Below are 26810 nucleotides of genomic sequence, written 5' to 3' on the forward strand. Positions count from 1 at the left end.
ATCTGGAGAAAGCAAAACGTGCACCATCCTGGTTCTTCAACTAGGCTTCCTAAGCTACCACATAGGAGCTCAAGCACCTCAACCTTTGGAGAAATGTTAAATTCTCTTCTGTTCTTGACCTGGCCTAAAAGCAGTGCTCCAACTGGGCCAGCCTCCGACTTGCTCTTAGATGGTTATTTCCTCTCCTACCCAGTGCCAGGAATGCAAGAAAAAGGAGAGTGGGAGGCTTAGTGTCTGCTTTTCCACTGAGCCCACTCTATTGACTTAAAGGCAACCAGATATAGAATCAATTTCGAAATTAAAATTAGGCCAGGACTAAAATTTGGCTTTGCTACTAAAGGGCTACCACTTAATCTCTTTTGGCCTATTTCATTACCTGTAAAAAGGGATATGCCCTCTACCTCCATGCAATGTTGGGTTACATGAGATAACATACTTAAAATGCCTAAAAAAGGGGGCAGGTTTCCCCTTAGCGTGGATGTGGGATTGGGGGAAGATACAAATTAGTTTGGATCCAACAACTTGAACCTCCTCCCTTTGGTGTTAACTTTGGGATCATGACCTCAGACATCCTTTGCATGTACCCTTCCACAGGCAAATGTGGTGAAGACAACTAAAATCTAAGGCTGAAAAGTTTTTACCCACTACTAAACTGACACATGCCTTGGAGAGCTCACTCAGTCTCCACATTCAGACCTTTCTAGGAGCATTCCTAAAGAATCTCAAGCACACAAAGTATATTCTTAAATATGGTTTAATACTCTTCTCCATTTCTGTATATCACAACACCAAGATTTCGCTGCTTAGGATCTCTCTGTAGAGGCTATAGAGAATGCAAAGGCTACGGTTTTCACCCCCTCTTATTTATGTGTTTGTATGTGTAAGTGTAATACATATCAGTATATATTGATACACACATCAATATATAATGCAATATATATCACCAAAGAGAACACATTGATTAAAGAAATACAAAAATTTGGCATCATTTCCAAACTTAAATAGTAAAAATAAAAACTACAAAAGGAGCTGCATACCCTAAATGTATCATGTGAAACAAACATATTCAAAAATGTAAATTTACATCCAATTTCTCTGGTCTTGTCATATCACATTAGACCCATTTACAATGGCAAAACCCTAAGGTACTGCTGCGAAGAGAGCATGTTTGCTCGCTCTTGGGTGTTCTGCAAACAAACAGCAGAGCCCAAAGCAAAAGCCTGTTCCAGTGAAGCCTCCCGCGCTGGTGAATACCAAAGAACTGACTCTTCTCATTGGGGGTTGAGACATCAGGTTACACATCCACAGACAGTCATTTGGACCTCAGAATACAGTGTGAGAACCAGAAACTTTACATTTAAGACATACTCCCTTCATTCAAGTGAAACAGGATTATTGGAACGATAGGCAGGTCTGCAACCTGGGAACAAGGAGCTGGTTCAGACCAATAAAGCTACGAGTGACTGAGTCAAGTCAGTGAAGAACAGCAGTCAGGCACTAAAGTGTTGAAGTACCCAATTTGAAAATCAAATGCACCCCACTACCCTATCAGTGTGGGGGTGATACCAATTGACTTTTAAAACCTTTGGTCCTTCAAAGTCCATTTGGTATACGTTTTTTCCATTGCTACCACTGGGCACATCCTACACACTTTGTTCACTGTCACCACCTCGGGCACGCCATGACTTTGCATGTTAGTTGGGGTCAAGTCTGACTCACAGCTCAGCTGTGAGCATGAGCTTCAGGTTTTCAGGCCCACTTTTGGATCCAACATGGTTAAGTCCTTGGTGCCAGAAGCTGTGTCCCATCCCTTCCCACCCCTGCCCTTCCCACCCGCCTCCCATACTTTCTCCTATGAGAGGTGTTTACAAGTCCCATATTCGAAACAGATGCTCCAACCCCACCAGGAGGTCAGGGGCTTATAATTACATGCACAGTCATACGCGTCTTGTCTGTCGTTCCTGTGAAAAACCTTGCAGTTCATTTTTTTTAAAAAATCAAAACATTCACATAATCTCATGCCATCCAACACAAGGAAAACACGACCACCTCCCTTTGACCAAGGATAGACCCAAGCAAAATAAAATATTCTTTAAATTTCTTTGCTTCCATTTATATTGCATGTTTTATTTCTCCCAATCCCAGCAATAGCACAGAAGCCCCATATCCATCCCAAACTGGTTTCTAGTAGGCTAAGATTATGAGAACCCTTGTCAAAGCAATTGATGCTAAGGGCTCCCAAACCCTGGGCACAAATGCGCCTGCAAAACACGTGGAAGGAAACGGTGCACTGGCCCAAATGCTTCATGTTGTCAGTTTGACGCTGCAATGCAATTTGCATCCTTGAAACTGACAGTCTGTAGGGGCACGGGTAGTGTGAGGGAGTGAAGTTGAAATTGCCTATTAGCTCACCCTTTCAACATTAAACAAGAGACCAAGAGAGAAATGGTTCCAACATTTCACCACGTATATTTCTTCTTATGCAGTCTAAGCTGAGAATGCCATGTAAATGGGTCACTGCGAAATGCAGCAATTTAATTTTTCTCCAATCAAAATAAGAAACAAACCAGTATGATCTCATTTCTATTAACTTTTGAAGGTTTACAGCAGTTAAAGTATTTTTGCTTCTATGTATGAAGGTTAAAAAAATCATTTTTTTTTCATAAAATACAAGAGCAACCAATTTCACCATCGAGTAAAAGTAAAAACTGGGATTCTTGTTTAAATTAGTCCAAAGTGGCATTTAGGAACTTAGTTGTAGGCTGCTGCGCTGACACCATGACAAACCAAAGTGTAGGGTTGGGTCTGGTTTTGTTTCGGTTTTCTTTTCAATATCCAATGCTCATGGATTAAGTTCTGGAAATGTTCCAATTGTAAGGCAGGGATCTGTTTGGATTCCACCACGGGTATGCTCCTTGGGTTGGATGCTGGAGGGTGAGGCACATTTTGCCGGACCCATGTCGACTACCTAGTAGTCATCAAGGTCAAAAAATTCATCGTCTCCTCCTTGGTATTCCATTCCCTGGAAATCTACTCGGTACCGCAAGATACCTGGGGACAAACCAAAGAATAAATCATCTGCGTTCACAGGGTGAGGAGGGTTCACTATAATAAGAAAAGCCCAATTCCCTTGCAGAATTATAGAAAGCAAAGAGGTGATGATTAAAAATGGTTCTAACCAAGGAACCTGTAGCTCTGTGCTGCCTCAGTGGATGAGATGAGCACATCTCACCTGAAGTTAACTATTTTGTAATGTACAGGAAAGGCCTTGGTCTGAGACCCTGGCTTTAACTTTAGTTTTCTAATTGGCTACTCACCTCCAATTCCACCAAATCCTTTCACAAACTGGGATCCTTCTTGTGACTTATCTGTGACAATTTCCAATGTAGCTCCAAATTTTTTATAGTTGTTAGCAAACCATTCCAGCAGGGGCATGCTCTCAATTAGTTCATGTTCTTGTCCTGTCTTCAGGGGCGACCATGAGATACAGAAACAATGGGATAAGGATATATCGAGACTTAGTGACCCTTGTCTCACCGCCCACCACCATTCTCCCCTCTCATGATGTGTATGTGTATAAAGCTCTCTATGTGAATTCTGGTTTCTGGTGACATAATTGTGATAGTACAGAAATTCTGATTATTTCAAACAACATTCCTCCGCAGGCTCAAGCCTCAGTAATGAAATGTCAACACATACTTAGCAGTTTTTCAACTTATGGTTCCTGTTGTTTCAAGAAGTCAGGCTGCTGTGAACTGTCTCTAGGCAGCACTCATTCAACGGCTCAGAAGAGACATGCCAGAATTGCTTTTTAGAGCAGCCTCATGAAAAATCAAGTCCTTCATCTCAGAATTTGAGGAAGCTACTACTACTTAAAGGGATCTGTGCTGGGCACATAGCACCTTAAGCTGTGGTGATGCATTTACACCAAACCTGCAAAAGAGCTGATACAGAAAGCGTAGAAAGCAGCACAGGTTTCACAGTGCAGATTAGGCACTATTCAGTTAAATCTTCCTCTTTACTATTTTGAGGATGAGAATGTTTAACTACTTTAAAAATAAGGAACCATAGTAACCATGACTTGGCTCCTTCCTTGGAATCAGACTGGTATGTGGCAGATAGGAGCTAACTACCTCCTGTTGCCCCCAGTTTCCCAAGGCGCTGACTATGTTGCCAGTGCTCTAACATATGGATTTATCTTTCCTTGCATGTATCACCAAGCCAAGAAAACAATCACATACCTCTTTGTCTGTGAAATGAGATTTATCCTTCTCTTGTTCTGGAGTTAGATAGAGAATTTTCTCCTCTGTAGTATTGGGGGAAAAAAATGTGTTAACCTGCTTCTCATATACTAACAAGTCCAAGTCTCATGAGATGAGTTAAGTTAGATAAAAGGGCTCCTGAACTAATCCTATCAACCTTTTCATAAGACTATTCATCTGCACTGAGCGCCTCTGGGTACACTGCTCCTATCATAAGGAAACACCAAAGACATTTAAGACAGGCCTTATTCTCAGAAAACAACAATCTTAAGTAAACATTTATCAGTTCAAGCAGAAAAATCTATGAAGGAATATGCTACAGAATGAAAGAGATAGGAACAAGGTGCAGACCTGCTTTCTAACTGCTCCTTTCCAAGAGCTCCACCCCAAGATTCCTGAACACATAGGTCAATAACAAATAGCAATCTTATTTTCTAAATCTCATACCTTCTGTGCCTTGGCAATGAAGAACATATCTCATTATATCCAGATTTTCATAGACTATTAGAATCTCTACAGCTCCCATTTCTAAAGCCTTTAGTGTATCTTCAACTCCAAAACAGTACTTGCCCGTGTCCTGGCTGATTTCATCAAAGTATCGTCCTGTGATTAGGGACAGGTCAATAAGGACATGTATTAAAGTTTCCTTTGTAGACACAGACCCTCTTACACTCAAAGTCAGAGAGAGGGGGAGGGAAAAAAATCAACTTAAAAGTAAGTGCCAAAAGTCAGTAAAAAATGATACCATTAGTTGAAGCTGCAGAAATTGACTCTCAAGAGATAACAGTTGAGCCAAACATAGAACCATTTGGAAATGTGTGTGTGCTCAGTTAAATCTGAAATAAATCCAAACGGCTGCCACACTAGTCTTTAATTCTGGCTTTCTCTCTTTAATTCATCACTCTGTTATAAGGATAATTAATATGGGAAATAAAACTAAAGTTTGGTTCCTATTGCCAAAGGGTAAAAACAGTAGAAAGACAAACACGTTTATTAGACCTAATGACTAAGAAAGATTGAAAATGATTCTACTGAAGATCTTAATATAAATGTTAATCCTTCCTCTTTTACCTTTTCAGTGTCTTGTTTGATACAATCATGTACATACAGGCATACACATAAAAACATTTCACATAAGTAAGTAAGTTATATTTCACTGATACCTATTAATTTCTTCTCTTGAATGAATTTCACGTTGGAGAGGACTTCAGTAGATAACTCAATAGCTTGGTTGAATCCATTTTCACCACCATAAGATATATCAACTAATTTTAAAACTTTTGATTGCAACCTCTGACACAATTAAAAAAAAAAAACATAATCAGTACTTCAAAACACCATTACCAAAAACCACTACCTCTTAATGGCATGCAAAACTCAGCAACGGGATCGATGATGTCTAAAATAGGAGAATATAGGGAAAGGGCCCAATTTATTCATTAGCAAGTCTCAGTGAGCAACACTGCCAGGGTAAACTTCCCCAGCCGATCACAGCACATATTCTATTAGGGTCTATAAGAGGCTAACACATTAAACACAAACAAAATAAGTTTCTTGTGGAGAAAAGGGAGAACTGCTGCTTCTTGCCATATAAGGTGGTAGAGTACAAAATAGCTTTTATGGCTAAGCCGATGTCCAACGAAAAGATCTTTCTGGATTAAATGCCAATTCAGAGCTGGGTTTTTAACCTGGAATACATCACCGTAAAAGTGAAAATAGATGCGCATGTCCTAGTGCTCAGAGGACTCTCTATTCCCAGTAAGAAAATTACATAATGGAGCCTCTATTTCTCACTTACCTGATCAAACATATCAGATTGACTTAGTTCAGTTTTAAAGTCAGCTGATCCAGCTAAAACGAGACCAGCCACATTCACTTTGTCCCCAGAAATAAACAGCTGCACAGCAGTCTCAGCTACTTTCCGAACATAGTTATGTCGCTTTTCCATTCTTAAACGGGCAAAACGCAAGGCTGACTGACCTCCCCTACCTTTGACAAAAAAAGTGGCAAGAAGAAAAAGTCAATTATTAAGAAGTACAAGATGCCCTGCTAAGTAACTAAATAATCATGCTATTACCCAAGAAAAGGACAAAGAGAAAAATCACTATTCCCTTAACTAAATGTTTAGCATATACCTTTACTTGTTTTCAGAGAGTGACTACTAATTCTCTTGTTGAAAGAAGAGCCATAAGCACCAGTAAGTCATAAGTCATCTCATGATAATTCTCCCATCACCTGGATTTTACTATTTGTTTCCTTACTGCTAGCACAAAGCAAATGGGCTCATGTTCTCTTCCTATATTACCATGTTTCTTTGGGAGATCCACAGTGAATTTGTGCAGGACTTCTCTTGTGTTTCCTTGGAGTGTGCCAAAAAGTGCACCACTACCATCTATTACAATGAAGCCAAACTTGCTATCATCCGAAAGTAGTGCTGTAAGAGCCTGAAAAGCAAACGCAAGTACCATACAATAAATCCCAAAGCTTTGATAGGGTCAAGACAAAATCCGAAAGGACATATACAAGCCCTTTCGCCTCATTCAGAATGGTATGAATACTACAGAAAAACCATTTTATGTAGTAATTTATAGACTTCAGCTATAAATATGTAACCACAGAGACAAATTTAAATTCCTGATGCAGGAGAAAACCAATGATACGGATGTTAAGCCTTTCAACAAATCTGACCCGGGCACACGATTATGAAGCTCATTTAGAGTTATAGGGCTCAAATTCTTCCCAGTGTTTGATCTGATTTAGACTGAGGGTAGTCTATGGAACATAGAAGTCAAATTAAGTTTAACCTCTAAAAGTTGACTTTCTGTTATTATTAATAACCTGGCATTAATAGGCAATATTCATTATAGAAAATAATGTCTTATAAATCAACTCTAGAGTAGGAGTAAATAAGTACAACACCCAGAAAGTCTATAAAAAGATCTTCTAGTGTTGAAATGTTTCATTTAACTCCTATATTTTGAACATTATTAATGACATCAAGATATAAAACTCAATTTTATTTTAAAGGTAATACGACTAATGATTCTGAGTTTTTATAGGGGAAAACCTTCCTTCTGGGTTAGCACTACATCCCTATATTTCTGTCTCCTTAAAGCAAATATTTAGTCCTGGAATTCACAGAGATGAGCAAGACTTTTCATGATGGAGTCTGAAAACTCCATCAAGACAAATACCATGTGATTTCACTTATAGGCAAGTACCATGGGTACATAGGCTTGGTAGATGACTAACTTGCTAGGTAGTAGCTTGTTCAGAGCTAAGAATTATCTGTTCCATTTTAACTAAGGAAAAAAAATAGGTCCTTCAGAATTGACTAGAAAGCACATTAATTACTAAGAAACAATCTTTAACCAAACCATGCTTGATAAATAGCATTAAGAAATATTGCACGCTAAAAATTTTGCTTTACTGAAATAATCTGTTAGGTAGCTTGATTCGGTTTTTCAACAAGACTGCTCTGCTCATCAGGAAATAGACTTATCCTTCATGAAAATGTTCAATTATATTTATTAAACAGGACATAGATTGTGTTGTGCAGTATGCTACTTTCACATCTAGTTATTGACATATCAACTGAAGCAAAAATAAACAAAGGCAACAATAAATGGTACCTTGGAAGGGGAGTTCAGGTTTAGAAAAAACAATGAGGCTAACTTAATAGGTAAGCTAAAGCTAGAGAGTACCAGGTACTATTTAAATTAACAAGATTCAAAACTTGCTTTCATCAAATCAGATATAGGTAAGGGGATAGGGTGGCTAAGAGCCTCCCCAATGAAGCCTTTGCCAGAAGAAGGCCGTGACAGCCAAAAGAACAGTCTCGACCATCTTTGTAACTGACCAGGATCCAACTGGAATTGGACTTCTTGTCAAGTTAGCAAAAACCATCCATTGTAAACTGTCGACAAATGTCAGTTCTAATTCCACTGTAGAGATTTTTCCCTAGGTCGATGAAAGGCAAGAGACTGAACTAGGAGCCAGCCATGAATTCCTGATTGTTCTACTGATGACTGATTTAGGTCACTCTAATGAGGTTTCCTTTCTATCCTTAAAGTTCATCCTATGGCAGCTCTGTCACTCAAAAGTTTCATGGGGGGTGGGGAGGAGCTCTTATAGTCCTGCTACTGAAGATTTTATAAGTTGTGAGCATGAAAACAAGGGTTCGAAGATTATAGGCAAGTACCATGGGTACACAGGGAGAAATAGGGAGCAGTTAGCCAATAATTTCTTCAAACCCAGCTTACTAGTTCTTCAAACCCAGCTTAGCACTTTCCTCAAACATGCTGAATGATTATGTCATTCGGAATGTCATTGTGGAAACTCCTCAAAAGGTTAAACATGTAGTTACCATAGAATCTAGAAATTCCACTCCTAGGTATATACACCCCCAATGAAAACACATGGTCAAACAAAAACTTGTACATGTATGTTCAAAGCAGCGTTATTCATAACAGCCGAATAGTGGAAACAACACAAATGTCCATCAACTGATTAACAGGTAAATAAAATGTGGCATATCCATGAATAGATAAAATAAAATGTGGCAAATATTATTTGGTCATAAAAAGGGATGAAGTACTGATACACACCATAACATAGATGAACCTTAAAAACATAATGCTAAGTGAAAGAAGGCATTCGCAAAAGCCCACAAATTGAATGAGTCCATTTATATATGAAATGCCCAGCATAAGTAAATCTACAGACAGAAAATAGATTAGGGAAAGCCTAGAGCTGAGGGATCTTGGTGGAGTGGGAATGGGGAATGGCAGTGACTGTTAATGGGTACAAGGTTTCTTTCTGGGGTGATGAAAATATTCTGTGCTTGAACTTCTTACCTCTGTATGGAATTTGTTGTCACACAAATACAATGACGTATTAATTGGTTTGAAAGGTTCAAAGTCAATGTTGACTTTCTTTTCCTTTCCTTCTTCCGTTACAATTGTACCACAGTAAACAACCAGGCCGTTTGGAGGTACTGCAAAAAATATGAACAATTTCTATACTTAAAGCCACAGCTAATTTTTCCCAATTGATAGGAAATGCTCCCACAGTCTACTGTACCAGACCCTTTAACTTGTAATTTAAACAAGCAGAAATATCTATAAATCTCTCAGGCGGAATTCTCTCCTTCATTTTGAAGATTACTCTTGAGATGTTTTAAAAAAGATTTATTCCTTTAAGTACAGTAAATGTTACTTAACTTTCAGAGCAACAACAACAACAACAAAAGGTTAAATTCACAAGACCAAAGAGACACTGCTGAGGGCTGGCTAAAGGGGGATACCAGTGACCAAAATCACCATGGCAGGCTCAAAGTGGAAAATATAACCAAGATATACAAAGTAGGGGAGGAAAATGATCAGGCTCCAGACTACCTTTGTTATAAAGTTTGAGTCTTTGTTGTACAGATGTAATGGCTCCCAGGACTGAAAGGCGGTTTACTCGTGACTTAATGTTAGATGCAGTTCCAAACTCATCTGCTAACATTTTTGCCACTCGTGAAATCTGGTCTTTGGGAGGAATGATCAATGATATCATGCTTGTGCCATTGCTGTGGAAGAAAGAATAACATTAGAGGTTCACGTACCACATAAGAGTTTAAAATCATGCATATCATTAGTAAAGGGAGCTAGAGTGAGATGCCCCTAAAATAGTAGAAATAGATCACTCTCAAAGTGATTAGGAAGGTAAGGACTATATCAGTGTCATCAAAGTATTTCCAGAGCTAGGAACAGTGTTCAGAATATAGTAGGTGTTCAATTATTTGAATAAATATTAGCTATCTAATAGTAGCTATATAAAGAAGTAAAGCATTTTAAGGGAAACTTGGGAAACACCTCATTCCCCAAGGACACAGAGCAGCTTTGGTAAAGGGGTGATGACAGGCTAGAATTTGACAGTCCATGGCAGAGGCTTGGAATCTGGTAGCTCTTCCAGTGGGAGATGCCATCATAGGATGATGCAACAAGTCTTTCCAAAGTCTAGATGAAATACCAACTTAATATCATCCTGTTCTCCTTTTCCTTTAAATTCCAGGCTCACCTTGAAAATTTATAATCACTAATTTAGCACCCCAAATATCCTGATAATGGGACAAGAGAGCCTTAGAATTTACATAAATATTCCAGGTAGGAAAAATCCCATATAGGCTCTCTCTTCCTTCCAACAAACAAACCAACAAATGCATTTATTTATCTCTACATGTATTTTGTATATCAACTGCTTTGAGTTTGAATGAAAAGAGCAATTCACTGAGAGCCTGGTGAACTCTGGGTGCCCAAACAAATTCAAGTTTCTAGAATTAAAAGCCAGGACCAGGGGGTGGCTCTATAGTGTAGTGGTTAGCATGTCTGCTTTACACGCAGAAGGTCCTAGGGTTTGTGCCCTAGGTGGAGCCATGGACCATATCCCAGGTGCGCCAGGCCCCCAAGAGTACCGGATGCACGCCACAAGCGTGTGGGAGGAGATGCCCCGCCTTCAGAGATTTGGTTCTTAAGGAGAAATGGCAACATCTATAGGTCAGGGGTGGAAGTGGGGGGTGGGTGGAGGGAATTAAAGAAGAAGAAGAAAAAAAAGCCAGGACTAAACTTTGAACTATTGAGGACACCACCAAGGCCCTGCCACATGGATAGTCCCTTTTGAGCAGTCACCAACCTAACTTCAATACTGATGCCAGCAACATATCTTTTTAACCTACACATCCTCGAAATATTTATTAGCATCATCAGTTAAGAAATACCTCATTTTAATTATTCCTAGTTCTACTTAAAGCAAATATAAACTACATTATCAAAACACATCAACTAATCGCTAATCATCAGGGCCATGCAAATTAAAACACAACCATTTCACACCTATTAAGACGTCTACTATAAAAAAAATAACAAGTGTTTGCAAGGATGTGGAGATATTTGAATCCTTATGCATCACTAGTAGTGATGTTAAATGGTACAGCGGTTATGAATAACAGCACAGTAGTTCTTCTACTAATTCAACACAGAATTAATTTATGATCTAGCAATTCTACTTCTTGTTATATACCCAAAAGAGTAAAAGCCAGGAAACAAGAAGATAACTTGCTAATGCTCATGGCAACATCATTCACAATAATTAAAAAGGTGGAAATAACTCAAATGTCCATTGATGAAAAATAATGTGGCATATAGACACAGTGGAGTATTATTCAACATTAAAGGAAATTCTGACACATGCTACAAATATGAGCCTTGAACAAATGATGGTAAAATAAGTAAGCCAGTTATAAAAAGAAAAATATTGTGTGATTCCACTTATATGAGGTATCCGGAGTGGTCAATTTCATAGAGAAAGGAAGAATGGTGGTTGCAGTGGCTGGGCGGAAGGGGAAATAGGGCGTTTGTCAACGAGTATACAATTTCAATTTTACAAGATGAAGAGAGTTCTGGGTATTGGTTGCACAACAGTATAAATGTGCTGAACACTACTAAATTGTATACTTAAAATGGATAAGATGGTAAATTTTATATTGTGTATATTTTGACATATATGAAAGTTTTTAAAAAAACTATTTAGCCCATTTATATGTTTAAAAAAATTTGAAACTTCCTTTAAAACAGTTCTCAACCTTGGCAGCACATTAAAATCACCTAAGAGTTCATTCTAGGTTGTTTCCTTTTCAAAAAAGGTTCCTGTTAACTCCCATTCCTGAAGGTACTTTTCTCATCTGACTCTCTTCTTCATTTAGACAATGCAAATGTAATAGACTCTCATTAACACCCAAACAGCACTAAAATTATTATTTAAAAGATTATCTAGATCAAGAGGACTTCATCAAAATTAAACACTTTTGTGCTTTAAAGGACATCAAGAAATTGAAAAGACAACTCACAGAATATGAGAAAATATTTGTAAATTGTATGTCTGAAAAGGGACTTATATCTAGAATATGAAAATAACTCTTACAACCCAACAACAAAAAGACAACTGACATAAAAATAGGCAAAGAACTTTGATAGGCATTTCTCCAAGATATATAGATAGAATGTAGAGAAACTGAAACCCTTATTCAATGCTGTTGAGAATTAAAACAGTACAGTACTTTGGAAAGGTCTGGCATTTCCTCAAAAGGTTAGTTACCGCATGACCCAGCCATTCCACTGCTAAAAACATGTGTACACACAAGCACTTGTGTTGACTGAGGCATTATTTGTAACAGACAAAAAGTAAGGGGGAAAAAAATCTATGTTTAACTAATGAATGGATAAACTACATGGTTTATTCATACAATCAAATATTATTCAACAATAAAAGGAAAAAAGTATTCACGAAAGACCACATATTTTATGGTTCCATTTATGTGAAATGTTCACGACAGGCAACTGAGACCCAGAGAAAGAAGAGTTAATTGCTGAGGTGGAATGGGCAATGACTGGTAACTGGTATGTATTTGTGGTGGTGGTGGGGGGGTGTTTCTGTCTTTCTTTTTTGGGGGTTCTTTTCTTTTAATGCCTACAGCACCGATATTCCTGGGTGGTCTCCCATCCAAGTACTAACCAGGCCTGATCCTGCTTAGCTTCTGAGATCAGGAGATTGGGGGGTAGGGGTGGGGTTTCTTTCTGGGCTGATTAAAATGTTTTAAAATTATATAGTGGTAATTGTTGCACAATTCTGAAAATCAACAACAAGAATAGTGAATTGTATACTTTAAAAGGGGGGTAAGTTTTATAGTATGTAAATTATATCTCAATAAAGCTGTTATTAAAATATCTACGGAAAAGACTCAGTACATAATAGGATACTTCCTTTTAAAGTCTCCTGGTCTCTTAACCTAACAGCTTACCGGAAAAGCCAAAGAAAGTTTTTTCTTAAGAAATGTTAATTTACGTTTACTAAATTAAATTTTATGTTTAAAAACTAAATGATATGTTTTATAAGAACAAGTGGCAATATGAAAAGACTCAAATCTATACCACACATATACATAGGAAATTAAAAGCCCTAAATTTGCCCTGACCAGCTCTAACGGCTGGCTTTCTTACAAGATCTACAGTATAAACCGAGTCAACTAATATTTTGAAGGTAAAAGTTGATCTAAGCCAAAGTATATTAAAAACTTGATAATTTAAAAAAATGTTTCTACTAGATACTAATGAGCCTGTGAGAAAACTACTTCCTGAGATTCTTACAGATCATGTCCTTAGAGGCTATGACAAGTTTAATCATTGTAAATATTAGTGTCACAGGGAAACAAATGAGTGCTTTCTTTAGGTAAACTGGGAAAACTGTCCCGAATGCCATGCCTAAACTTTCCACTAATTACTGAGCTTGCGTAATTCCACAGTAGTCCAACAAACTGACTTTAACAGAACTGCAAATATCCAATGTCCAGTGGAAGCAGGCAAGAAAAATAAATCAGAAAGATGGATACAACATCAAATCAAATGGGCATTTGTGCCAAGTGACTAATAAGAGAGAAGCAGAGTCACAGTCAGGGGAACAAAAATTACAGAAAACCTATATATTAGCTTTGTAACTACAGGTGTCTGAAAACTGAAAATGTCTGGAAACATCTTCATATAGTAAAATTAATTTCACAAATGTGCACCATTGAATGTTTCTCTGCAGTATTAGCATTGGAAAGGGACCTCATTTACACAAGACCTGCCTTCTGAAAATTTTCTCCTAGCAGTAAATTCCACAGATCCTTTTGTCAGACAAGTTTTTTTGTTTGTTTGTTTGTTTGTTTTTGAAGCTGGCTATCTAGCCCTTCTATCATCAAAATAGTTACTCTAAGATTGCCAGTTGATGTTATTACAGCTCCCAAACTAGCATTGTTTCTGTTGAAGTTTCTACTCAAAACCTAGAGAGCTGGTCATAACCCCTATGACACTTTCCCCAATGAACACAAGTTAATTAATTACAGTATGAGGTAAAGCACGGTGTGTGCTCTGCTGCCACCCCACGGATAGGGGAGCAAGTATTCTAGACAAACCAAAGAATCAAGCAGATTTATGATAAGCAGCTTCAGTTGTCATCACACACTCAAGCAAAATGATAAAACAAAGCTGCTTCCAAGATATACTTCATAGAAAATAAAGCTCCAAAATACCACACATGACCCAGAGTTATTTCTTCATCTACATAAACGTTATTCCCAATATTCAAATCAGCTAAAATTTCAAATATAGTACTGACAAATCAGAATGATTCAGAACAATCTCTTGTTTGTGTGCGTGTGCACACACTTATATTAAATCAGGTGTATTGCTCTCTAAAATGTTTTTCATCTTAATTTTCATAGCACAACTACATAAAAGGAACTCAGAAAACCAGGACAAGGTACCCAGAAATCAAATGATCAGACACACATACAATTCTACCTGTGGCCACGGTCCAGTTTCTGAAATAGATGGAAAAAGAATTCCCAAATGAAACAAACTAGTATCTTCTATTACCACAAACAACAACAACAAAACAAACAAAAAACAAACAAAAAAACCCCCTCTTTAGATCCTATTTTTAAGCAATCAAATGTAATAAACTGCTTTTCTTGCTAGGCTTCTAAAGAGGAATTTCCAAAAAAACCTTTCTGATAATTCTTTCTGGAGTAGGTCAAAGAAGAATATCATCCCTTAAACAACTTTGCTTTGGGAGGGGCTGGAAACATTGGGCAAGTAAATTTAACTTCAAACATGGTCTAGATTGTAGGTGCCACCTACCTGTCTCTACACAGGGATCATCAATTATATGCATGTATAATATGAAAATATACAAGACGAGGGGGAAAAAGAGGACAGATAAGTTTGACACTGGGGTTGCCAACTTATGCAAATACATAATATGAAAATACACAAGATGGGGAAAGAGGATGGATTAGTTTGAATAGTGGACTTTACTGGCTGGTACTTCTTTATAGATGAACAATTCTCAAGAGAGTGTATTTTTCCACCCTAGGGGCTCCTGCAATCTTTAGGGACCAACGGAATTATTTTTCAAAAGTAGGACTCAGTTTTTAAAAGCTGACGTGCTCTGATTTACGGAGTAGTTTCCTAGGAGATGAACTAGCAAACAGGCAAGAAGTAAGGAGTGGAATGAGGAGGGGCTCCAAGGAAAGCAGGATCAAAGGCTCAGATCTCAGGGACTGAACAGGCACCAAACTCCAAAGGATGGAAAATTTGAGGCTAAAGAGGATGTTGGGACAAATTAACCCAGTGAACTCAAAATGCCTGAAGGAAATCCTTAAAGCAAGATAATCAAGTGGAGGACAAAGCAAGGACCTTAAGATAAGCAGCTATTTAATTCCTAGTTCAGATAGGTTAAGAAGATAAGCATTCATTAAGCAACTTTACTGTATAGCCCCACCAGTTGAACAACCTTACACTCACATCCAAATAATTTCTAGAAGGGACAAAGTAGTGAAGATACATACCTAAGAACAATCTTGTTAGAGGACTTCACTTAAAACTACCTTCAAAATTAGTCTTAGCCTCTTGCTTCTTTTGAATTTTGACTAATGTCCAAAAAATTACCTTTCACTAGCTTCCTTTTGTGACTCTCTTTACTCCAGCTGGGGGGAACCTCAAGTTTCTGAATTCATTTTTATTATAAGACACCTGACTGGTGAAGAGAAAATAAGGAGTATTAAATAAACGTAAGGCTTCTACTTTAGAAATTTAAAGGCTACTTTATAATCTCTGATTTTTTTTTCAATCTTGGGTTTATTATAAGCAGATTAGTTTTTCCAGGAAAGTTTCCAAACAAAATAAACACTCATTTATCCCCCAGGCGAGCCAATCAAAGTTGTCTGACCAGTTTATGTAAACACCAAAACAAAATCAAGGAAGCTGAATATTTCATTTTAAAGAGTGAACAACTCTCTCCAATAAAGCTAAGGAGCTGCTCACTACACATGCAAACTACACCTTTTTAATTTTCATTTTTTCATCCACTCTTGCTTTCTCACTATATTCCTTTTCCAAAACCAAACACACTCATTGTAAAGCCAGTGAATTACGAGGTACAACAATGATTCACATGCAGGTCGTAAAAACCGGACAAAGCAAGACACAACATATAACAATGTGCTATGTGATACTTTCAGGGATCTCTGCTCTCATATTCTTTCTTGTTCTCAACATTTTAGAGTCACTTTCCCTTATTAAAGAAGGATTCACCAATGCTTTAACCCAGAGGACTAACTTCTGAGAAATACAACAGCTGGGAGACAGGAAAAAGTAGTTGTAAATAGATTAAATATGAACAGTAAATAAAACTAGCCAAAACTCAGGAAGGAAGAGAATTTAAAGAAATAAAGACACTGTTAAAGGAAGTCTCTCTCCCTAGGATGGGAGGTGGTTAGGGTGGTAACACCACCCACCCTATCCAAGGTTTCATGGCCCCTGAACACAATGGACAGAAAAACATCTGGTCACTTGAATTGCCAGCACTGAAAAGTCTCTAAGGAAAAAACTCAAGGTAATCACAGCAAAGCCTGGGCTATGGTATCTCTGTGCGTGTGTGTAACTTTAGGGCTTTCAGAGTTCCATCCTTTGGATACAAGGAGCCTTCTGGTCACTCAAAGGACTGGCACATAAACAAAAAAATCTAGTCATGCTTTGACCTAATACATTATGAAAGTCTGTTACCATCAACAATGCTCAAGAACACTTTAGAAATGTAGGAAGAAAAAAAAAAATGTGGCTCCACAAGCTCATCCACTGCCAATTTGCAGGAGAACCCCAAATTCTTGGAGATCTTTCTAAAAGCAACAAACAATGCCCCCCAGCCCCAAAACAACTCAGATAAAAAAAATCTCTCCTATCTCTATTCTAATTCAATAGATATAGAATAGGGAAAGTGAGGGTGGTAGAGATTGTAAGAGGGAGACTCAATTTTCAAATAGTTTGATTCAAATAGAATCAGATAAATTCTAAAACATAATTAGGATTGAGAATCAATGTGTCTGACTTGTTTTCTATGCCTTTAAGCAAGATACTCTTGGCCAGCTGAAACGGAGAGATTCCATAACCTCACCGCCTGAAACCCACAGAGCCCACTTGCTGCAGCAGGTGAGCTGCTGCTGTCATTTTACCCTATCAGTAACAACCACAGTGAATTGTGATGGCTCAGAGATGTCCAACTTTTTCCAGCCAGAATGCTCTCCATATCAAATGCTCCATTTCATCACCTTGACATAACAGAATTACTTCCAGGTTAGGTCCAACCAGGAACATTTTAGAGACTGCCTTCTATACTCTCTAGTTGGGATTTCCTGTATATGCTCCCTAAGCTTTCATCTGTGTCTGATGACACAGTTGTGCACAGGACATACCCTTTTCAAGCTCACAAAGCTGAACTTAATTCAACCTCAGATAATTTCTTGGAGTTGCTAAGCTAGCCACATTATACGGATCACCAGCTTTTAACAATATACAAAACTAAGTTTAACCTTAGAGACTAAATCAATCTTTTTGATATGGGTTTAATATGGGCACAGCATACAAGGGTTGTTATGAGCAAACACAGGTTTTTAGAAATAGACAGATTTGGGTTCATGCCCTGTCCTATCTGCGTAACCTAGGGCAAATTACATATATCCCTTTGGGCCTCAGTTTCTACTTACTTCACAAGGTCATGAGGATTCTGTAAGATATGTCAAGTGCCTCGCAGGGAGAGCAGACAGTGCTCACTAAATGATAACCAGATGGAACTCTAGCTCCTTGGGCCCTAACTCCCTGTCCTTTAACAGTTAAGTCAGAAAGAATTAATATCATAGCACAACTAGAAGGGGGTAAAAAAATACTCTTAGATGTTGTTGAAGTCTTATTTGAATCTGAGTAAGTCCAAAGAAAGAGGTAAGAGTTGACCTTGTGGGAACGGTGATTACCTTTATTGGATTACAGGACTTGCCAAATCCTCTGACAGAACCAAACCAAAAATGCAGTTCAAAACAGTATGGCCAAAACACTAGAAACTGTTTTGTAATTTATCATAAGGGAGAAACAGAAATTCATCCTCTTCTAAAACTTTAAATAGCTATATAAAGCTTAAATGGCTTTATCCTACAGCTGTGGCATGGGTTCAGTATTTTTTATATACTCAGAATCAGTCACCTCAAATCTCTGACCCGTTTTCTCTTCCAACAAGTATCAAACAGTGAAACACACTGGTTATACTAGAGGTCTATATAAGCTTCTGGAGAGCAAAAATCATTTTAGCACACAGTGGATAATCAAACATGTGATGAATAAATGGTTAATTCCTAACAACAGAAATAGAGTCTTTGCTATATACTCTCTTCTAAAAACAGACACTAGAGATTTATTCTGAACTAACAAATAAAATACCTATTAAAAATTTGCCAATCTTTGGAGTGGAACTAACTCATGCCTAGAAATAACTAAATGTCCCAGCTTTAGCTTCACTAAAGTCTGAACCATAACAGAATCAACACTTCCAGAATGTCTTCTTTTGCCACCCTCAATTTTGTTCATCCCCAACTTGATCCTCCCCCATCCGCCTTCATGGCCCAATATCATCTCTGATGTAGGTAGACAGATGCGACTGCTTTTTACAAAGACCTTATAGAATATCAAACCAGGAGAGAGGATTCTGTTACTGTTTAAAGAAGCTAGACAAAATTACCTGAAACTGGTTTGTGCAAATGACCTTAGGGTTAGATGCCATCACCAGATGAGAGAAGGACCAAGATCTGAACACACCAAAACATTAAAACATCTTCTGCCCTAGAGGACAGAATAACTCGTTGTCCCAAAAATTTTCAGCAGGGTTTAGAAAGGTTCATTTTAGTTATTTTATACTGAAAAGCACTAGAATTACTCAGTCATCCAAAACAAAAATGTATATATCTGGTGGAGTATTACTTTTCTATAAACAGGACTTATTTTTTCTTTGAAAAGGTCTAACAACTTCACAGAATTAACCCAGTGGAATATTCCACCAGGGAGAAGCAGAAGCTGGAAAATTTCTCTAGTGTTCTCACATCACTGCAAAGCCAGGAGTTATCAATCACAACCAGCATTCCAGGGACTCACTAAATGGCACCCTATAAATCAAAGTCCACCTCCTATCTTTCTTGATCAATATGCAAGTACTTCTCAAATAAAACAAAAGCCAGCTTTCCTGTTAATCATCTTTCAAATACACAAATGAGCTTCTGGGGAGGGATTTAAAAGCAGCTATTTCCTTCGCCATGGATGCTCATTAAGAATAAACATGTTCACACTCAAGTTCTTCCTAGGATAGATTTGCAAATAGCATGTCTGTTTTTCTTTTATCTTTGCTCCTGGATCTCAGCACACCTGCTCCTTCTAGGAAATTGCAAACCTCTTTGGACAAGAGTCCTCCTTTCAGAAAGGAATGGAAAATGTTTCTTTTCAGCAAAAGAAATACTAATCAATGAGCAAAGCAGTGTAGTATAACAGGATCACAGGCTTTGAAATCAGAAAAGCACAAACAGAATCTAGCACTACCCCTTGCTAGGCTGTGATGTTAATCTCTCTGTACTTCAATTTCCTCATCAATAAAATGGCAATAACAGCTTTTCTCACAGAGCTGTTGAGGAGTCAAAAGCTCACCTTTTGAAAATTAGTTTCATTACGTGATTAAAACACATCTCCGCCATGAACCTCTAACCTGTTCTTCCTTAAGTGGAGTAATAAAACCCTAAGATGACAGAAATGGGGTAGCCAGAAAGTAAACTTTTTCTTTTTTTTCAGTAAAAAGCTAATGCTGGAGGTGATAAGGAATTAATATTTAAGGATTAGTACATTTTCATTACTTGCAGACTAGTTTACTTAGGCTGAAAGGCAAACTATGTTGGGACTATATTAAGCTCTGTCTTGCCAACTTTACCAACAAGGAACGTGTGTGCAAATGCTCTGCACTATTTCAATATCCTGACAGCTCACCAACAATCAACCTACACAAAGCTTTTGGCTCTAATTTCAGGCTAACTGGCTTTTAATCAAGAACGAATTTCAATCACAATTTCAAAGTTGCAGATCAGTTACGGCTCCACTCCACCACTGTATCAAAGAAACTGTTATCAGCCAAATAACACCAATGTTATTCTTTGACATTGTAACATTCTTTGACAACACTTGCCTTGCCTAGGAAATCTGTATGAGTAGTTACAAAATCTCTTTTGTTTTTTGACAATGTCCAACATCTTATTTAAGACCTGAATTACCTGCTTACACTATACCCCATTCAACATGTACTGTTACTCTGTACTTACTAATATGGGGCTAGAAATAGTTCATATCATCACTCCAGGGTTTTGTGTCAGATCACATTCTCATTGTATTACACGTTTCTTTCAAAATGTCTAGTGTTCAACTCACAGATGTGGGATGAAGCTTGTAAACCGACTAGTTAATAGTAAAAATGAATTTGTGGGCTTCATTTTTCATATACCTAGATGTGAGTTAGGGGGAAAACCTAATTTAGAAGGCCACAGATATTTGGCAGAGAAAGACAACTTCTGTTTTGACTAGAATCATTTTTCTTAAGGAGACCTTAGAGGAGCAAATGAAAATGTGAAAACAGAAGAGTTACAGGACCAACATCCCCAAGTTATCTGCATGACAAGAGCACACTGTCAGGCATATAAAAATGTCAAGTCCTTGAAGTGGATAGGAAGGACGGTGACAAGAGTAAAGACAAAGTATACAATGGATGAAAGCTGTATATCTAAAAATTGGTGTTAAAATTAAGATATAAAACAACTTGGAGAATTAAAAAAATAACATATTAACACTCATAAGGCACCTATTATATACAAATTAAGTAGATGAAAAAGGACTGGATTAAAGAATAGAAAGTTTAATGTCTATCATTATAAAAGAATCAAGTCTGTTTTCATCTTTGTATCTATGAGAATGAGGAAATTATGGCTCTTAATTAAATTCAATTATGTTTGAGGGTGAGAATAAAAGCAAAATCATTCTTTTTCTTGACCTTCATTTACCTAGATTCAAAGAAAAAGACACCTGTTCAGAGAAAGTGACAAAAATAAGTAAAGAAACCTCATAATTTCCAACCTGATGGAAAGAAGAACCTTGAACTTCTTTAATCCCTTCTCCCAAGACAGCAGACTGCTGAAGAATTAAGAGACACCTACAGAATACATCCAAGAAGGTTCTATCCTGAGATCCCTGGAGAATAGGCTGGACTCAGAAAAAATTTCTGTTGCCCCAAGTTCTCAGTTGGACAGTTCCAGCAGTGGATCTAAGGAAGAGGAAAATTTCTCCTGACTCTTCAAATAGGATCAAAGACCATTTAGCCCTGCTGCAAAACTGACATTTTAAGTTTTCTCACAATCGAACACCTTCCCAGCATAAGGGGCTACACTGAGCACATCCTCAAACCCAAAGAAAAAGGGTCCCACTAGTGTGTATGTGGGGAGTAGTGGGGTGGGGGATGGGAACCTGTAAACCACATCGCACTGGGCCTTAAATGGTATTCTGATTAGGCACTCTTGCTTACCTAAGAGTGTGTCCAGAGCAAGCCTTCCTTTCTTGGAAAGATAAGTATATCTGCTATTACAATGAGAAGTCTGTCAAGAGTTGAAATTCAAAGAGAGTAATTGTTCATTAGATTCACAGTGTAGAGAACACCATGCCAGAATAGTAGGGCTGTTAGGGCTAGTTCTGAGTTGAGGCAGGCAGCCAGCCTATGACACTTGGAATGGATCTAGGAACATCACCACACCCTATTAAATATACTTTTCTCTTCCCCAGCTCCCCTTTACTACCTCATGGGGTGAAGGGGGCAGAGAGATGATGAAAAAATTCCTCTACCGTTCTGGTATCAGTATGAAAGACTACAATGTACCATCTTTGTTTAAGGATATAGAGAACTAAAGCAAAAAAAGTACCTGAGATTCATCACGTTGAGAATATTCCAAGTATCATTTAAGTGAATGTTCTAAGAAGCAACAATTTTCACTTGGGGAAGATATTCAAATGCATTTAACATACTTTAATTTATTGAAATTATATTAATCGGTTCATATTACATACCTGTCCATATTTGTCTATATTTAAAAAAACCTATTCATTGATCTCTCAAAATTACTAACTTTTAATTCAACACAATGTGATGAATTTTGTAGAGATTAAAATAATTATATGGTACAGTAAGAAATATATTTGGTCTTTGTCCTCTGCTTTTGACAAAGCTCCTAAAACTCTTGGAATTCCCATGGGAGTTTTTGTTATTCATAAGGAGTCCCTTAAGAGCACATCTGAATTTATGCTAATGAAATGAGGGTGGGGCTATTGGACAGCTTCAGGATGGGGTTAGTCACCAGGAAGACTGTGTTAACCCAGGTAGGAACTTTCAGCTCCATCCAAGGACCTCAGGGAAAGGGGTGTTGCAAGCTGCAGATTAAACTCTATAAAAACCCCTAAATGAGATTTACTGAGCTTCTGGGTTGGTAAACCCAGGTGGTGCACCCCAGTTCCACAGAGGCAGGAGTGCCTGTACTTGAACCTTCTGGACCTTGCCCTATGTACCTTTTCATCTGGCTGTTCATCTGTATCCTTTATAATATCCTTTGTAATAAACCAGTAAACCTAAGTGTTTCCCTGAGTTCTGTGAGTCATCACAGCAAATTACTGAAGCCCCAATTTACAGCCTGTTAGTCAGTAGGGGAGACCCAAACGTTGCAAGTAGGGCAGTCTGTGGGACTGAGCCCTCTCCCTTGTGAGATCTGATGCTAATTCCACAGTGTCAGAATTGAATTGTAGGACACTCAGCTGGTGTCCCCTATGAACTGGAGAATTGCTTGGTGTAGGGGGAAAAAACCCACAAATCTGGTATCAGAACTATTGAGAGTAAAGGATAGTCTCCCCCCCCTCCCCCGAGTTATATTTGGAGGCAGAAAAGAGTCATGTATAGCCAGGTACTTTATAATTCTTTCAAAGTCAAGGTATCTACAAGTTATTTTTAACTGAGCAGAAGGCTTTTTAAAAGCCTAAAGACCACTGTAGAAGACCCAAATCGTTTATTAACTGATCTTCAAACATGGGTTATCTGACTGAGGCCTCATTATATCTGAAACATATAAGGTTCCCTGCTAAAGATAAGTGAAAAAATATTCCAACACTCACAAACACAACTTAGCCCAAATTAACCTTGGCAGTTCCTTTGTCACACTCACCACTGTCCTTGGCTAGGACAGGCTCTGGTTATGATTTTATAACCTGAAAACTATAAAGGTTCCAACACTATTTCTGGGACTATTTCTTGGTGGCTCAAAAAAAATTAGAAAAAAACCCCCTAAAATTTTCCACCTATCATTCACCTGCTTTAGTTCTTTATTCAGAATACCTGCAACTACCATTCTATTCGCATGGCCCTAGTTTCTATTTTGGCTCATGTACACATTTGTCCCTAAGTTAACAGTGAAGAATATACCAGGAGCAATCATAAACTGGGAAGAAACAACCACTAACTTTAAATGGCACTTATGCATAGCAAAACTGGCTGGTTATTTTACTAGCAAATGCTAACATTCAACCAGGCTTATATGAAACTAAAGAGGTATGTTCCACCCAACTTAAAGTTATACATGTTATAACCCTTTCAAATCAAACAATTCTATTAATCAATCACTAAGTTTCATTATCTAATGTTAATAACCATGCTTGAACTACAACCTCAGTTTTCTCCTGAAACCCAGACTGTGCCCAAAACACCAGCACACAGATTCATTTTGCCATGCAATTTGTCTTTAAAGTCCATTACATTTCTCACTAAAATATTTTAGCATTATTAGGCAAAGAAGGAAAAAAAACTTCTTATTGTACACTGATAATCTAAAGAGTCTGACTGTAATATAACTCAGCCATGAAAATACAATTTTCCTGTTCCTCAAAATAAATTGATATATATTGGGAAGCTTCTGAGCTAAACAGAATAAACCTGTGACTTATTGACACTCAGAGATGGCCAAGATTTTAAATTGTCATGAGCTCAAGATGCAACCAAATCCTGAATAAAAGGAAAGTTGAACATGATTACCAATCACACTGTTTAGAGAAAAACTATTCCCCAGCTATTTTAAACAGCTTAATCCTGTCTAAAATGTCCAACTAACTCCATCACTTGGAAGAAAAGCTATGTGTAAGAACTTCATTTAAACTTCACTGAACTTTGCTAATCAAAGATGTAAAAACTTCAAAACCTTTAAAGGGAAGCTTAAGTTTCAAGTGGCTAGGTAAAAGGGCTAGGAAAAAATTTAAGAATGAGCTTCATCAAGCATTAGAAAGGAGTGCTATTACTTATTAAGCGGTGTTATTTCTTCAATGTTACTTCACAGCAGGAAAGTGCAGCTGTCATTTCATAGTCTAGACTTCTTTAGAGAATAAAATGTATGCAAATTGTAATGTGTGAACCTACCTCCAAATTGAGAGAACAAATCTACAGGTCACTTTCAACTTTAAACAAAACTGCAAGAACAGCAATTTATTAAAAAAGCCATACTAAATTGAAGGATTCAAGTAACACAACAGAAGATCCTAGTAAAACAGAAGAACCCAGTTAATTCCTGATAGTACATCGTAATGGGTCATTACCTATATCACCCTTCCTGTACAATAGTCTCAAACTTGGGGAATAATTATTCATTCTATCAGGTGGCACACGACTACCTGTATTCAAGTTCCTGTAAGATTTTAAGTCTAAATAGTTTATTAAATACAAAGAAAAACAAACCTAAGGAATAAGAGAATAAGTTGCTACCTTCAGTTCATTAGAGAAAAAGAGGCCAAGTCACCGAAGAGGGCCAAATTTTCAGAAGCTTCATCCCAGCAGAATTGTCACTAATTTATTAAGAACAAAAGACAATCACAAAACCAGCCTCTTAACTTTGGGCCTTCCGTGGAACTAAGCACATTTTTCATAAAACAGTAATAATTTAGAGCTTAATTAATCCTATCATTGCATATCTACTAATTAAGGACAAACCTGAGTTGGAAACCAAAATGTTCAATTCCTGGGCTGAAAACAACTTTCATAATGGCCTGAGGCAGGTCGCTCTATTCTAAGAATGCTCAGACAAATATGTAATGTTCCAAATACTTTTTTTGCCACTTCCTACAAGTAAAAAGTTTCTATGAATGGGAAAGAAACAAAATAAGTGAGAAAATAGGAATACTTCTGATACACCTTCCTCAAACGATTTTTTTTTTTAACTTAAAAAGAGCATATAAATCAGTCTTAATGGAGTCTGTCTCACAGTGCATTCGACTAGAGTTTCTTACCAAAATTTACAAAAGGAGACTCAAAGCCCACCTAATTCAGTTCTGAATTTCAATAAGCATCGGACACCTCTATCCCCAGAAGTTCCTGAGAGGCTAAAAGGGACCCTTCCTGTTGCAATTCATATCAACGGCCCCATACTCTGGATTCTTCCTAGATATGCAGATATAGATTTGTCAACCAAAACCTCTCCTACACCCCCCACCCTGCACACGCTGGCATTTTCAGTTTACAGGTTGATCCTGGAATAGCTAAAAGCAGAAAGCTCCAGAGTGATTGGAGGATGTGGAGGAAGTCATCTTGGGAGAGTTGCAAGATCCAGAGAAATCAAGGGAAGTAAGAGAGAGGTTGTCCCTGACCACCTCTCCTTCCTGCCCCATCCAAACTTCACCCACCTTGGAGAAAGATGCCATTTTAATAAGGTCTGGCTAAGGAACGTGAAAGCAGGGGGAAAAGAGGAAATCAGGGAAGGGCGTTCGGAAAGGAAGGCCGAGCCCTCCCCCCCCCAAGAGCACCCGAGTTGGGTGGTAGTACCTGGAACTCGACGAAGGACGAGTTGAATTCAAGGGCTTAGAAGGGGTACAGAAGTAACAGTGGCCTGCCATGAGGGGGTCGAGTGGTCCGAGCCCCGGGAGTGGACCCCTTCGGGTGAAGGACCCCTTCTCCGGCCAACCGCGTTGACCCACGCCCCTGGGTAGGGGGCAACTACCCAGAGATCCAGAAGGCGGGAGTTGGCTAGTGCTTGGCTCCCCTCATCCGGCCATGCGGCGCGGGGGCGGCCATCCTGAGAGGTCCAGGTACCAAGAGGGCACGGGGGGGCCGGACGCAGCGCTCACCCGCGGGCCGCCTCCAAGCTCTTAATGAGCTTCTTGATCTTCCAGATCTCCACGTTCCTATCGGCAGCACTGGGGTCGTCCGCCATCTTCTCGCCTCCTCCTCCCTAGAGCGGCCCGGCGGGGCCCGGAGACACCAAGACCACAGAGTTAGCGCCGCCGCTGGGGCAGAGCGGCCCCCTTCCTTGCCACCCCCGAGAGGCCCTCCTCTTCCCGCCCCGCGCGACCCGCCACGGTGGTCGCTGGCCTTTCCCTACCCCTGCCTTACCTAAGGGCCCAGTCCTGGGCGGCAGTGGCTGCTCCTCCCCGGCGGCGGCTCCGCGGCGGCGGCTCTGACGTAGGACACCGGTTCCCTCTCTCCAGGCAGCTGCATGTGTTGCAATCCGCTCACATGGGGCCTGTGACATCACTTCCTCCGCCAGGGGCT

The 26810-nt window shown here is 38.6% G+C and overlaps 1 protein-coding gene across 2 annotated transcripts; it reads right to left on the reverse strand.

Moving 5' to 3' along the window:
• Positions 1–738: 738 nt before the first annotated feature.
• On the reverse strand, positions 739–26810 carry ETF1 (eukaryotic translation termination factor 1). 2 transcript variants are annotated; one of them, XM_039836228.1, is made up of 11 exons: positions 26652–26810; positions 26387–26490; positions 9659–9834; positions 9119–9258; positions 6568–6706; positions 6061–6251; positions 5426–5555; positions 4710–4865; positions 4242–4306; positions 3318–3465; positions 739–3051 (listed from the first exon to the last, which is right to left on the reverse strand). In XM_039836228.1, exons 2-11 carry the CDS (start codon positions 26470–26472, stop codon positions 2969–2971), a joined length of 1314 nt encoding a protein of 437 aa, XP_039692162.1. In that variant the 5' UTR covers positions 26473–26490; positions 26652–26810; the 3' UTR covers positions 739–2968. The 2 variants fall into 2 exon arrangements, with proteins under 2 accessions (XP_039692162.1, XP_039692163.1); XM_039836229.1 differs by lacking the exons at positions 26387–26490; positions 26652–26810 and adding an exon at positions 26085–26321.

Source organism: Pteropus medius, unplaced genomic scaffold, assembly GCF_902729225.1.
Source record: "Pteropus medius unplaced genomic scaffold, Ma_sr-lr_union100, whole genome shotgun sequence".
In the NCBI taxonomy this organism is placed as follows: domain Eukaryota; kingdom Metazoa; phylum Chordata; class Mammalia; order Chiroptera; family Pteropodidae; genus Pteropus; species Pteropus medius.